General features: G+C 38.6%; 3 protein-coding genes across 4 annotated transcripts; 2 read left to right on the forward strand and 1 right to left on the reverse strand.

Moving 5' to 3' along the window:
- Window positions 1–616: 616 nt before the first annotated feature.
- Window positions 617–2,303, reverse strand: LOC103418226 (serpin-ZX-like). Its single transcript, XM_008356364.3, has one exon. The coding sequence runs from the start codon at window positions 2,112–2,114 to the stop codon at window positions 702–704; it is 1,413 nt and encodes a 470-aa protein (XP_008354586.2). The 5' UTR covers window positions 2,115–2,303; the 3' UTR covers window positions 617–701.
- Window positions 2,304–3,408: 1,105 nt separating this feature from the next.
- On the forward strand, window positions 3,409–6,344 carry LOC103454079 (uncharacterized). Of its 2 annotated transcripts, none has more exons than XM_008393660.4 (5): window positions 3,409–3,631; window positions 3,946–4,853; window positions 5,035–5,235; window positions 5,468–5,663; window positions 5,917–6,344. In XM_008393660.4, the coding sequence occupies exons 2-5, from the start codon at window positions 3,978–3,980 to the stop codon at window positions 6,099–6,101; spliced, it is 1,458 nt and encodes a 485-aa protein (XP_008391882.2). In that variant the 5' UTR covers window positions 3,409–3,631; window positions 3,946–3,977; the 3' UTR covers window positions 6,102–6,344. The 2 variants fall into 2 exon arrangements, with proteins under 2 accessions (XP_008391882.2, XP_008391890.2); XM_008393668.4 differs by having other exon boundaries at window positions 3,436–3,631; window positions 3,962–4,853.
- Window positions 6,345–9,645: 3,301 nt separating this feature from the next.
- LOC114822713 (E3 ubiquitin-protein ligase RSL1-like) lies at window positions 9,646–11,828 on the forward strand. Its single transcript, XM_029097723.1, has 2 exons — window positions 9,646–10,547; window positions 11,816–11,828. Exons 1-2 carry the CDS (start codon window positions 9,646–9,648, stop codon window positions 11,826–11,828), a joined length of 915 nt encoding a protein of 304 aa, XP_028953556.1.
- Window positions 11,829–12,895: the final 1,067 nt, after the last annotated feature.

A 12,895-nucleotide genomic window follows, 5' to 3' on the forward strand; every position in this document is an offset into this window, starting at 1 on the left:
GAATTGAAGGTCCCAAATTCCAATTTTTTTTTTGCACACAGAATTTCTAAATTTCTATGTTTATAAATTCAAACAATGGAATCAGTGTATGTCAATTTATGAATAATATTTGTCAAAATTCTAAATTTATTTTTCTCGTCCAAACATACAAAAATTATTTTAAAAGGAAACAACTTCTTCTCGTCGTGCTCGAATTAAGTGCCCGTATTGATCAAAAGAAAAAAAAAAGATATAATGCAGCCAAATTCCCATTCATCTACTTTACAAAACCATACTTTTTCCACGATGGCCAAATAAAAACTTGGCAACGTCGGTATACAAACTTCTAGTTAAATTGTTTCGTCCTGTTAATCCTCCAGTATCTCTAAATTTCGAGAAAGACTTTTATGATATAAATATACTATCACAGTGACATCTTGTGCAATTAAAAACGAAAAAGCCAAAACTAGATGAGATTGGACTGGATCAATCTTTGGATATCTATGTCTATATAAATGCCCATTCATTTGCTATCAAAAGAAATATATCTCTTATTTTTATGTTGGAAACAAGCAGTGAACTCAACACCGAAAAGAAATAAGAGTAAACAAACAGGAATAAAAACCATCCCCATCAACAATGCAATTTAACTGGTCGGAAAAAGAAAACGTAAACTAGCATGCAGAAAAACAAGCCAAGAAGAGAGTTGCCCCAATGGCATCTCATTTTTCGAGCGGATTGAGAACATGACCAGTGAACAAGATAGTTTCAGTCATTTCCTCTCTGATGAAAAGCATGAAAGGGTGATCTGCCACAAAGTCTATATTTTGGGGACGAGGTGGACGACGACTTTTACAACCGAAACCCTTAACTACAGCAGTAGAAACAGCCGCAGCTTCTGTGCCCTTTTCATTAACTTCAATGAAAGATTTATGATATATTTTGCATTCATCAGGAGATGCTTCCACCATCTCCGTTAAGTCACCGCCATTGAAAGGCAGCAGCAGTCCTAAATCCTTGAGAATTTTGGATGCTTCAAATGTAGAGGTAAATTTAAACATTGGAATTTTGAACTCACCAACTCTGACTGGTGTCTGGGGACGGTGGCTATCTAAGAAACCAGGCTCGGAACAAACTCTCTTCACCAAAGCAGGGAGCCCATCTCTTGAATCCGGAAGCAACAAGTACATTGAAAACTGACGCTTCATGTCTTTGCCTTGTTCGTAAAATAGTTTCAAGACTTTGAAACCGTCAAACTCTTCTACAAATTGTTTCTTGGAGCTTGTCATGAACGGAGCCTTAACAGAAGTACCGTTAAGAAGGTGGAAGTCGTCCTCTTTTGTTTCCCGTGCATTGAACTTGTCGCTCCAAAGGCCTTTGAAGTATAAGGCATTTGAAAATATAAGCATGGTGTACTTGTCAACTGACTTAGGAGGAAGAGCCTCAGTAATATGGCCTTTCGTTTCCTTTTCGGCCCATAAATTCACTTCATGTCTCACTTCTTCAGGGTTCTCGAAACTAACATGTCTTATAGCCGCCTTATAAACAGTGTCCACAACCTCTTTGAAAGAAGGTTTGATGGGGAGATAATCCTTAACCCAAAGGCTATTGGCAAAGCATAGGCGGGGTCCGCCTCTATTGGATCCGTCTGCAAAGATTAGAGGGACAAGATGGGAGGCGAGAGAGTGGAGTTGCTCGGTGGAGTCAGACTTGAGGAAAGAAAGCAACTGGTCCTGTGTGGGACCTTTTGAACCGGCCGTTAACAGCCACAGTACGACCTGGATGGATAGCGGCGAGTACACGATGTTCTTCTCTTTTCCTTCAGTCATAAGAAGATGACTAGTGATTTTGAGTGCGACGTCGGTGAGGTTGCTGGCTTCTTTGGGATCCATGGTGAAACTGTCAATGTTTGTGAAACTATCTAGGTTTTGATCAGAAGTAATGTGTGATATCTTCGGTTTTTTCCTCGATTGATCGCTATCGGACAAGGGAAACGAGTCGTTTGCCTCGGCTACGGCAGGAGCAGCCGCACCAGTGGAAGCAACTGCCGGAGCACCGCCATCCAATTGTACGGAGGAGGTCAACGTGCCTTCAGACGCAAGGGAGGGAGCCGTTGGGTTTTGTTTGGGATCCATTCTTTGAGAGTATAACGTTGTTAATGTGAAAAGAGGGATATGAAACTGTTGGATCGGTCGGTATGTGGAAGGAGGAATTCCGGTAAATATTCAAACCCTAGAACACTGACGGCTGTGTTGTAAAGTAACCCTAAATTAGGCTTCTTATATAGGCACAAAACCAGGGACCTTGGGATGTGGAAGCCCATCTCTTACTTGCCGCACAAGAATATTTGCTGTAAATTTCCTTAAACGATTACTTTTATTTGTCATCGCCTCCTGAAAATTTTCCATGTGTTTACCAACAATGGTTAACAATTTTTCATTTTGCATTAGAATCTGATGGTATTTATTTTTATTTATAAGTAAGAAAGTTTAAATTTGATCTACATGAGTAACTTATTTTGCTATAATATACCATATGATATTAAGAAAAATCATGATTTAACCAATCACAATCAGATGCTCTTTTGACTAACAGAAAATACTTTTAATCATTTCATAACACCTCATTTACCGACATTTAAAATGATATGCATCGCATTAAAAAATCATTTTTTTTAGTGTAGTGGTCGATTACCGTCAGAATATGTACACTACTATACTTCTCTTTAATATCCAATAAGGAATTCCATTTGCTAGAGAGTAGGATAAGTCCCTGCTTATCGAAGGGTGACATGCTTGATGGTACTAAGTTCTTTGTTATCATGGCCGAGTAAAGGGGCGTGTAAATTTTTTTTTTTTTTTATAAGAATCGATCTTAAAAATTTTTGATTAAAAATTTAAAAAAATATTATTAAACTATTATACTATGTGACGACTAAAATTTAAGGGATGTGCTATCCACACACCCCATTTTACTTCTTACACAACTCTTGATAATTTCTATTCGTTGATCTTCTTCAATTCATCCGATCTGACAGCCAAAAATTAAAAAGGTGTGTAAGAAGTAAAATAGGGTGTGTGGATATCACACCCCAAATTTAATTGCAAGAGAATGTCCCATCACCCCTGTCTGGGGCACAGACAAGGATTGTCTGCCCTCCACTTCGGGTCCCCTTTCCGTGCCTTTCTGTTTGTGTGATCACGGTTAAGCCACGTTAACATTTTATATTATTATTTATTTTTATCTTATTATATCTATAAAAAAATAATATAAAATATTGACATGGCTTAACCGTGACCACACAAAACAAAAGGGCACGAAGAGGACACCGGAAGTGGAGGCAGACAATCCTCGTCCCTGGGGCACTAGCCGAACGAATTTCATTCGTAATCTTTTGCCATAAAGCAAACGACATGTCAATTCCTTTTTAAGATTAAAAATAAAAAATAAAAATGTGCACACGACGGGATGTTTGTTATTGTGATCAAACGGACGCCAAAGTCTTTCCGTACATCTCAAGAACTCCGCTGTCGTTTTTACTATTTTCGTCTTCTCTTCTTCGTTGATCGCGAAACCCTAAAATATTAAATCCCCAATCGAAGCAGCTTTCTTTCTCAGTTTTGTTCAATTAACCGCTCGAATTGATCATCAGGTACGACTACTGTCGGTTTATCTGTTTTTTTTCTTTTTCTAATTAATTTAATTCAATTCAATTACCCTAGAACAAACCAGAAGCAAAATTCCCAATTCCCGAATTCGAATTCGTGTTATTTTTGCAGAAAAAGGATAATTAATTTACGATTTTTATTTATTTTTCAGCTGCATATTTGTTTCGTGTTCGTTTCCCTTAATTAATTCCGAATTTTTACCTTGCTTTGCTTGCTGTAGACTTCAAAGTTTATTCTTTTTCTGGGATTTATTTGTCTGATTTTTGTGACATATTCTGGTTTCGATTCGAACCGAAAGCTTGAAACTTGTGCAGGGACTTGAGGAATTGTATGGAGATATTTGAGGGGACAGTTCCTCGTTCGTCCCTTCCGAAGATAGACAAACACCAACCCCAATTCCGTTATGATGACGAGTATGATGGGTCTGATTGGCCGGAGCCAGAACACTGCGGGAAAGTTAGTTACCCGGCAGTAGCATCCAAGCCCGAGATGCATGACTATTCGTACCAGTTTCCCCTGGAATCCAAAGATTTTGTTGATGGCAGTGGGTATGATTCGAGCGAAGAGCCTTGTGATTTACCTCAGAATAATATGCAACCTGAGGTTAATTTGAAGAATGTGCTGACTGGGGTATTTTCCATTCTGACTGGCCGGAACAAAGCGCCTGGTCTTCCATCAGACAAGCAGCTACCCAATTCGAATGTTTCGTTTTTGGGCTCAGAAAAGAATGGTGATACCTACGTGCACTCGTCGGTTTACATACCCAGTGCCCCACCCCTTCTTGAGCCAACAGCCTTTAATTACAATGCGTACAAAGATGTTTTGGAAGCTGAGCCCCCTGAGTGGCTTCCTGATAGTTCGACTACAGTTTGCATGCAGTGCACTTTGACTTTCACTGCACTTGCTCGTGGGAGGCATCATTGTCGGTTCTGTGGAGGCATTTTCTGCAGAACATGTAGTAAAGGAAGGTGCTTGTTGCCTGTCAAGTTTAGGGAGAGGAATCCTCAGAGGGTCTGTGATGCCTGCTATGATAGGCTAGATCCTTTACAGAGTGTTCTAATTAACAGCATTAGCAATGCTGCGCAAGCGGCAAAGCACGATGTCATGGATTGGACTTGTACAAGAGGATGGTTAAATCTTCCAGTTGGGTTTTCCATGGAACAAGAGATATACAAAGCATCCAACACATTGAGAAGTTATTCCCAGGTGCAATTCTAAACTTTAGCTATGTTTCGTTAAGTTAGTTTTTCCTATGCTTCTGGATTTTTAGTTTCCTGCAAACTCGTTTTTCATTTCATCTGCATGGAAACTAGCATAGAATGGCTTCTAAAGAGTTCTCATTTTCCAAACTAAGTTGATTTCTGACATATTATCTTATATTTGACAGGTTGCTAGGTTGAATCCTGAGAGGTCCATACCTGCAGCAGTTCTCGGAGGAGCCAAAGGTCTGGCAATCTTAACGGTTGCAAAAGCTGGTGCGCTTCTCTCATACAAACTCGGTACTGGTTTGGTAATTGCTCGAAGGTCAGATGGATCATGGTCTGCTCCATCATCCATATTTTCTGTTGGCTTAGGATGGGGTGCACAGGTAAATTTGCAAAATCTTCATTGCTTAAGTTTGAAGAAAGGCATTATTGAGGAGTAAGAACTCATATCCATCATTTACCACATATATTCATATGCATTTGTCTACAGCACTTTGAAATTGATTTTGGTCTCTTCCGCTTCAGTAAGTTGAGAAATTCTAAATGTTGGCAGAATTTTCTACTTAGTTCTATCTCAGGCGGTAATCTTTGCATTCCCACTGTTTCTTTTTCCAGATTGGGGGTGAGCTCATGGACTTCATAATCGTGCTTCATGATTTAAAAGCTGTGAAAACATTTTGTAGTCGCATGCATTTTTCTCTTGGTGCTGGGTGTAGTGCTGCAGCAGGACCTATTGGTAGAGTGCTGGAAGCAGACATGCGTGCTGGAGACAGAGGTTCTGGAGTGTGCTATACATACAGTTGTAGCAAAGGTATGATAACATGTTTGGATTCGTAAATATTTCTAGTTAATAACTAGGATCATCCGCTTTATATCATGGCACGCGAGTCTTTTCATTGGTACGAGTAGAAAAGCTTAGTATTGGTTTGTCCTTTTATTTTCAAACTCTTAATACGTAGCAGCCATTGTTTATTTAACACATTGAGGGTTCCATTAATTGGGGTAGTATGGAAGCTTGGGAAAAATCCGACTCCTGATGGTGTGCCGTTGCAATGTTATGACAGGTGCATTTGTTGGAGTATCATTGGAAGGGAACATTGTGGCCACTAGGATGGATACCAATCTACAGTTTTATGGTGACCCTTACTTGACGACTTCTGATATACTACTCGGACCTGTGGACAGACCAAAAGCGGCTGAGCCCCTGTATACGGCCCTGAAAAACCTGTACTCCTGTCTACAGTGCTAGTTCCGGCTGCATCTCCGAAGTCTACGTGTTTAAGCTTTCTGTGCAGAACGCGATCGATGGGGTTCGTGATTCTTTTCTTAATATTTCACCTTTGGTATGAAACTGTACATTAAAGTTAATAGAATGAAGATTCATGCCCGACAGTTATTATTATTATTTTTTTTACCCCAATTGTGAAATCACTTGGAACTCCTCTTGTATATAAGCAACCCATATATGTATACATATCAAATTATTTGACAATGCAGCGCTGCACCGTATTACTCGCTGCCTTTGTGCCAGCGTTGGCATCGGTAAGTCTGTAGAGAGTAAAAGTGAAAATGTCTTGAAAAAAAGCTGTGCGTTTGGGGAAGAACCAAAGCTTATTACTTACCAGGCTTCGTTTCTTTAACCGTGAATGAAGATGCTTTATACTTTGCTGTCTCTAAAAGATGAGAACTAAAATTCCCAAGTAGTTGGGGGCTGCTTGAGTTTGCTTTTGAAAGGGTTAAAAACGTTTTCTTTGACAATCAAATGCGCCTATAGCTGTAGTTGGTTTAAAAACTTGAAAGATATAACGATTCATAGAAATCAGAGGCGCTTTTTGAAGGACTTGACAAATGCTATTTTTCTTTTTCTTTTTTCCAAAAATTCCAACGTATTTAAAATAAAAACAGGTCGACCGAAGCAATTCTCTATTTTTATGTTAATTTATTCTCATTGATTTTCTTCAATTCATTCGATTTTATGACAAAAAATTAAGAGGGATCTGTGAGAATTAAAAATGGGTCGATGGCACTACTCTAGACGAAAATGTTGCCAGTGCACTGGTGGAGTTGCTTTCAAAGCACATCATCCAACGGGACATAAAAAGTGCAAACATTTTGATTGATTTGGATATCAATCAAAGAGCGGATGGAACACCTGTTGTGAAGGTCTCTGATTTTGATAGAGCGGTCCTCCTTCCAGCTTACTTGCACACATGCTGCATCGCCCCCATAGGAATACCTCCTGCTCATGTTTCCGTTAGGACACCTCGCGGGATTGCCCCTGAGGTTTTGCGAGCAGTGCAAGAACACAATATGTATGGATGGGAAGTTGATCAACTTCTGACGAGGGGAAAACGACCATATATAGTTAACAGATGACTTTGAGGTGGTTCGGTCGTTGAATGAGCCAGTAAAGACTCAAGCTGGTGTGGCGATTGAGGGAACAGAGGCTGACTTTAGACACAATGAGATTTCTTGTTGACTTGTTCTACCAATGTACTGAGGTGAATCTGCAGAATCGTCCTACGGCTGACATGACAACCTCTATGAAGTCAGAACTGATATTGGAGCACAGCAAAAATCTTTTGACATCCGGAACTTAGAAATCCTAGGTTAAAAATTAGGTAATAAATTCTTATTTGTTTTGAGCCTTAATTGTGCAATATCAATTGGGATCAATATTAGTCGATCTACTCCAATTGTGATTTTAAAAGAGGCTAAAAAATTGAAGTATATAATTAGGATTCTCAATCCAATGAATAAACTCAAGATTCAATAGGATAAAACTTAACATTAACTGTGATTAAATCCTTAAATGACGTGACTAGGGATGGCAATTTAATCCATCAAACCCGATACCCGCAGGTAACCAGTCTGAACAATTCGGTTTCGGGGATTAAATTTCGGGTTTTTTACAATTATGGGTAACCGTTGGGTAAATTATTCGGTTTCAGGTTCGTTTATGGTTATAGGGGTATCCGTTCCAAACCCGTACCCGAAGCCGCCCCGTTTTCATTATTTAATAAAAAAAAATATATATATATTTTTTTTATTGGCTTAAATGTTAATCCTTGTGTTTTAGTCATTGAGTCAATTTAGTCCCTGTGTTTTCAATTTGGCCAATTTGGTCCATGTGTTTTAGTCATTGAGTCAATTTAGTCCATGTGTTTTCAATTTGGCCAATTTGGTCCTTGTGTTTATCTCCGTTAGCCAATTAAGGACATTTTATCCAATTTTTGAAAAAAAAATTATAAATTATTATAAACTTATTTATAAAATTATTTATTTGATTCTAAAATATTTAAAAATGAAATAAAATTTAAAATTTAAAAAAAAAAATTCTCCTCCCAACTCTCCGACCTCCTCCCTAACATTAAAATAAATGGGCCTGATTTAATAATCCGGTACTTATTTAATACAAGGCTTAAATGTCAAAATAGTATCTGTGTTATAGCCATATAGCCAATTTAGTCTCCGTGTTTTTTATTTGGCTAATTTAGTCATCATGTTTGTCTATGTTAGCCAATTAAGGACATTTCATTCAATCTCTTTTAAAAAATTCATAAGAAAAATTTTATGAGATATAATTACCCTTTCTCTTTACAGAAAAATGAAAGTCAATGAGAAATAACACATATAAGAGATAAAACTTTCAATCTGAAAAATGATTAAGGTTGTGACATAGAAAAGAGAGGGGGTAAGGTTAGGGAGGAGGTTGGAAAGCTGGGAGGAGAATATATATTTTTTAATTTTTAAATATTTTAAATCAAATAAATAATTTTATAAATACGTTTATAATAATTTATAATTTTTTTTTTCAAAAATTGGATAAAATGTCCGTAATTGGCTAACGGAGATAAACACAAGGACCAAATTGGCCAAATTGAAAACACATGGACTAAATTGACTCAATGACTAAAACACAAGGACAATTTTAACATTTAAACCTTTATTATTTATTTTTTTTATAGAAGAATGAAAGATCAGGAGTTCACAAAACCATATACTCATCGACAAGGGAAGCTAAACAAATGAGATCAAAGTCTACATGAAGAGCCGCCCTATCTTCCCCAGAATGAACTCTCCAATGTAAAACCACCGATGCTGTCTGCCGTTGATGGTATGGAGATAAAATCTACAACTGACAAGGAGAAGCTTTCATAGTCTGTTTCTGTTTTGTAAACTTTGTAACTCCTAGTCCTAGATAAATTAGTATGATGTAGAACAGATGGCAGAGGTGACTGAAGAGCAGTTCGGAAGATGCAAAACTGGCAGCAAGACTAGCGGAGTGCAGGACTGGTGGTCGGTGTCAGAATAAGGCTTATAATACGCAAAACTGTCAGCAAGACTCACTAGGTTCTGTTGTGAAATAAGGGCAATTTTGGCCAAAACCTTCGTTTACTATCCCAAAACTGTATCTTAAGTTTTGGGGATACTTTTGGAATTTTGTTAATTATCTGTTTTCCTATTTGAACGTTAAGTCCTATTATGGTTTGGATTTGTATTTGAACTTATAAGTACACCTTCTTGGTGTTAGGGTTTTGTTATCTTATTCTTATTACCAATCAAACTTGGGTTTAATTTACCTCTCTTTCTCCCGAGAGAATTCTAGGTTTACCAGTATTTTCTAGCCAAGGAATATCCTTCTATGTTGTATCCCAATGCGTCAAGTATTATGTCTGTAATCTCTATATATATTAACGTGAAGCCTCAGCTCAAAACATAGAGTTGAGTTTACACAATTTTCAATTATACATCTTTCATCCAGTTCTCTAAATATATAGAGAGAAAAGAAGATGGGCAACAAAATATGCAACGGAAACAAAAGGGGCACCAGCAACAAATTCGGTAAGCACCTTTCCAAAGTGGTAAAAAATGTATGCGACTTCTGTCTTCAGTCAATTCATCTCGAAAACTCATTCAACATCAAAGGGTGCACTCATTCTTACTGTCAACAGTGCATTGTTAAATTCATAGTGTCCAACCTCCAATTAAATGTCACTTCCATTACCTGCCCTGTACCGGGCTGTGCCGGTGTCTTAGACCCAGAGCACTGCCGCCAAATCCTCCCATCCGACGTCTTTGTTTCATGGAGCAATGCCTTATCTGAGTCTGTACTTTCCCCTGAGAGCGATATTGACTCAACCTTCATATGTGATTTCTGTGTTGAGCCAGTTAACCTGAAAGACTCATTTAACATAAGGGGTTGCACCCATTTTTACTGTCAAGGTTGCATTGTCAAATTCATAGCTTCCAAGCGCCAAGACAATGTCACTCGCATTATGTGCCCTGTACCAGGCTGCACCGGCACGTTAGACCTAGAATACTGTCGTGCAATTCTCCCGAAAGATGTTTGTGATCGGTGGGGAAAGGCCTTATGTGAATCTGTGGTTATGGCCCTTATGGGGACTGGGAAGAAGTACTTATACTGTCCCTTCAATGCGTGCTCGGCGCTGTTGATTCATGAGGATCCGGAGGGTACCACTCAGTCTGTGTGTCCTCATTGCAAAAGAGAATTTTGCGCCAAGTGTAAGGTTCCTTGGCATACCGAATTTGATTGTGCCAATTTTCAGAAACTGGAAAAGAGGGGTGAAGACAAGATGCTGGAAGAGCTTGCCAAGAGGAAGAGGTGGAGGAGGTGTCCAAATTGCAAGTACTATGTTGAAAGAAAATCTGGGTGCAGCTACATGAAATGCAGGTCAGTTTTGTACTTCTCTGCTCTTTTTTTTTTTTTTTTTTTTTCAGATTGATTAATTTTCTAAGGGGCTGTTTTGATAGATAACCATTTTTTTTTTCAATTATCAAACGGCCCCGTTAGTGTAAAATGCTGTTGTATCAAAAAAAGAAAGTTTGATTGATGCAGACCTAGGTATAGCTAAGTTGCTTAGATTAATGTGTGCTTCCTCCCGTTGACTTTAATTATATAAGAGTATTGCTCGAATAAATAAAATTTAATTAGCTGATGGATTTCCAATTTGAATTACTTCTAGATTAAGATACTATATTACCCTCCTACAACTTAGATGGACTTTATATTTTGGTATAGATTTTTGTTTCATCGTCATTCATTATTTGTTTTTTCTGATGGATTTCTTGTAGGTGTCAATATATATTTTGTTACAAATGTGGAGCAAAAAGATCAGATGCTTTTCACCACTGTTCTAAAAATCCCCGCCTAGCGCCGCCTAGGCCCCCCCTTGCGCCGCCTAGGCCTCGCCTAGCACAACCTAGGCGCTAGATGACTGACAACCGTCCCGATTAATGTCTAGGCGTTTGAAAATTAAGAAATGGTGCCTAGACTTGCTGAGGCACACGCCTAGACCTCCTAGGCACCCGCCAAGCCCGCCTAGACCCGCTTAGGCACCTGCCTAGGTTGCGACTCACTTATATAGTAAACAGATAACTTTCATTTTGTATTTTATTATTTTCAATAAATTGTAAGAGACTTGTTGAATACTTAAATGAACACACATTATATGCGTGTTCTCCATATTTTCATTATGTTCCAATACTTCATAATATATATGTCATTTTATTTTGTAGTTTATGATGTAATTATATATATTTTAAGTATAAACAAACACTTATTTACACGAAATATAATAGATTTACTTAAATCCGCTTAGGCCCCTCCTAGCCACCTAGACGCTAGGCCCCAACCTACCGCCCGACTAGCGTCTAACATCTTTTAGAACCTATCTTTTCACTGTCCGTAGGAATTAAATCTGCTGATGATGACTGAGCTCGAAAAATAGTGAAACGATTGATGTACGTAGTTGCTGGTCATGTTTTTTGTGATAGGTTTGGTAGCTTCTTTTTTTTTCTTTTTTAATTTTTTAATTTTTTTTTTTTGTGATTTCCTAGATTGATGAATGTAATTATTAAAAAAGCTCTCACTGCGTTTCCAATATGCAAGAATCCTAGATGTTCAGGATATCATTATTGCTTTGATTTTGTTTGGAATAGATTGAATGGCTAATGGATGTGACGGTATATTAAAATGGTTAGCACAATAACATGGAATGAAATTTTGTTGGAAGGGATTTTAATACTGAAACAAGAAAAGTTATAGGATTAAACTCAGTTTATTACCCTCAAGTTTCATGGTTTTCAACATTTAGTACATCAAGTTTTTTTCGTCCTAGAGTCATACCTAAAGTGTTAATTTTGGGACAGTCTCATACATCCGTTAGTCAATCTGTTAACTCTTCCGTTAAATGATGACGTGGCGCCCACGTGGACAATGACTGGGCGCCACGTGTCATTAAAAAAAACTATTAAAATAATTAATTAAATAAAGTAAAAAAAAAAAATCCGCAGATCCCCTTTGTCTTCCCCACCCCGACCCCCCTCCCTTCTCCCTCTGCACATCCGCACATCTGCACATCCATCCTTCCCCCTTCTCCCCAGATCCCCTGAATTCATCGGCATTTCAGCAAACAGCTGCAAACCAACACACAACACAAAGCCAAAATTAACCAAACCATCATTCAATTTTCCACGCATAAAAACAAATCTTTCCACATTTGCTACATTGTAAGCCAATAAAACACAATCGAAAAAGGCAAAAACGAACCTCTTCATCGTCGGGCTTGCAAACAGTCTTATCGATTTCCCTGGTGTTCTCAATCGTCTACGGGATCTTCTTCGTCGGCTGCTACAGAGCGCAATTAACAACACTAATTAGCTAATCAATCCTTTGTCTTCCCCACCCCGACCCCCCTCCCTTCTCCCTCTGCACTTCCACACCCCCTACCACCCTATCCTAACGCGCCGCCTCAAAGACCACAGATCTATGGAAGCAGCTTCTTCCACTCCTTCCCTGTCCTCCCATTTACACCTGCTCCAATTTCCCATTTCAATAACCCACAAAAATCATAAAAACACACCCACAAAACTTATAAAAACAGAGAAACAGAGAGATAGAGAAAGAGAGAGACCGCTGGGATTGACGACGAAAACGAGGTCGCGGTGGCGAGCGGAGGAAGACCCATTTTGCAGAATGGAGCGGTCAGCGCACAGATCAGGACCTTTGGGGAGCTCGGC

Source organism: Malus domestica, chromosome 02 (assembly GCF_042453785.1).
Source record: "Malus domestica chromosome 02, GDT2T_hap1".
Classification (NCBI taxonomy): domain Eukaryota; kingdom Viridiplantae; phylum Streptophyta; class Magnoliopsida; order Rosales; family Rosaceae; genus Malus; species Malus domestica.

Coding starts and splice junctions, on each gene's coding strand:
- LOC114822713 (XM_029097723.1), top strand. CDS start 9,646: ATGGGCAACAAAATATGCAACGGAAACAAAAGGGGCACCAGCAACAAA.
- LOC103418226 (XM_008356364.3), bottom strand. CDS start 2,114: ATGGATCCCAAACAAAACCCAACGGCTCCCTCCCTTGCGTCTGAAGGC.
- LOC103454079 (XM_008393660.4), top strand. CDS start 3,978: ATGGAGATATTTGAGGGGACAGTTCCTCGTTCGTCCCTTCCGAAGATA. Junction 4,854..5,034: donor CATTGAGAAGTTATTCCCAG/GTGCAATTCTAA, acceptor TATATTTGACAG/GTTGCTAGGTTGAATCCTGA. Junction 5,236..5,467: donor GCTTAGGATGGGGTGCACAG/GTAAATTTGCAA, acceptor TTCTTTTTCCAG/ATTGGGGGTGAGCTCATGGA.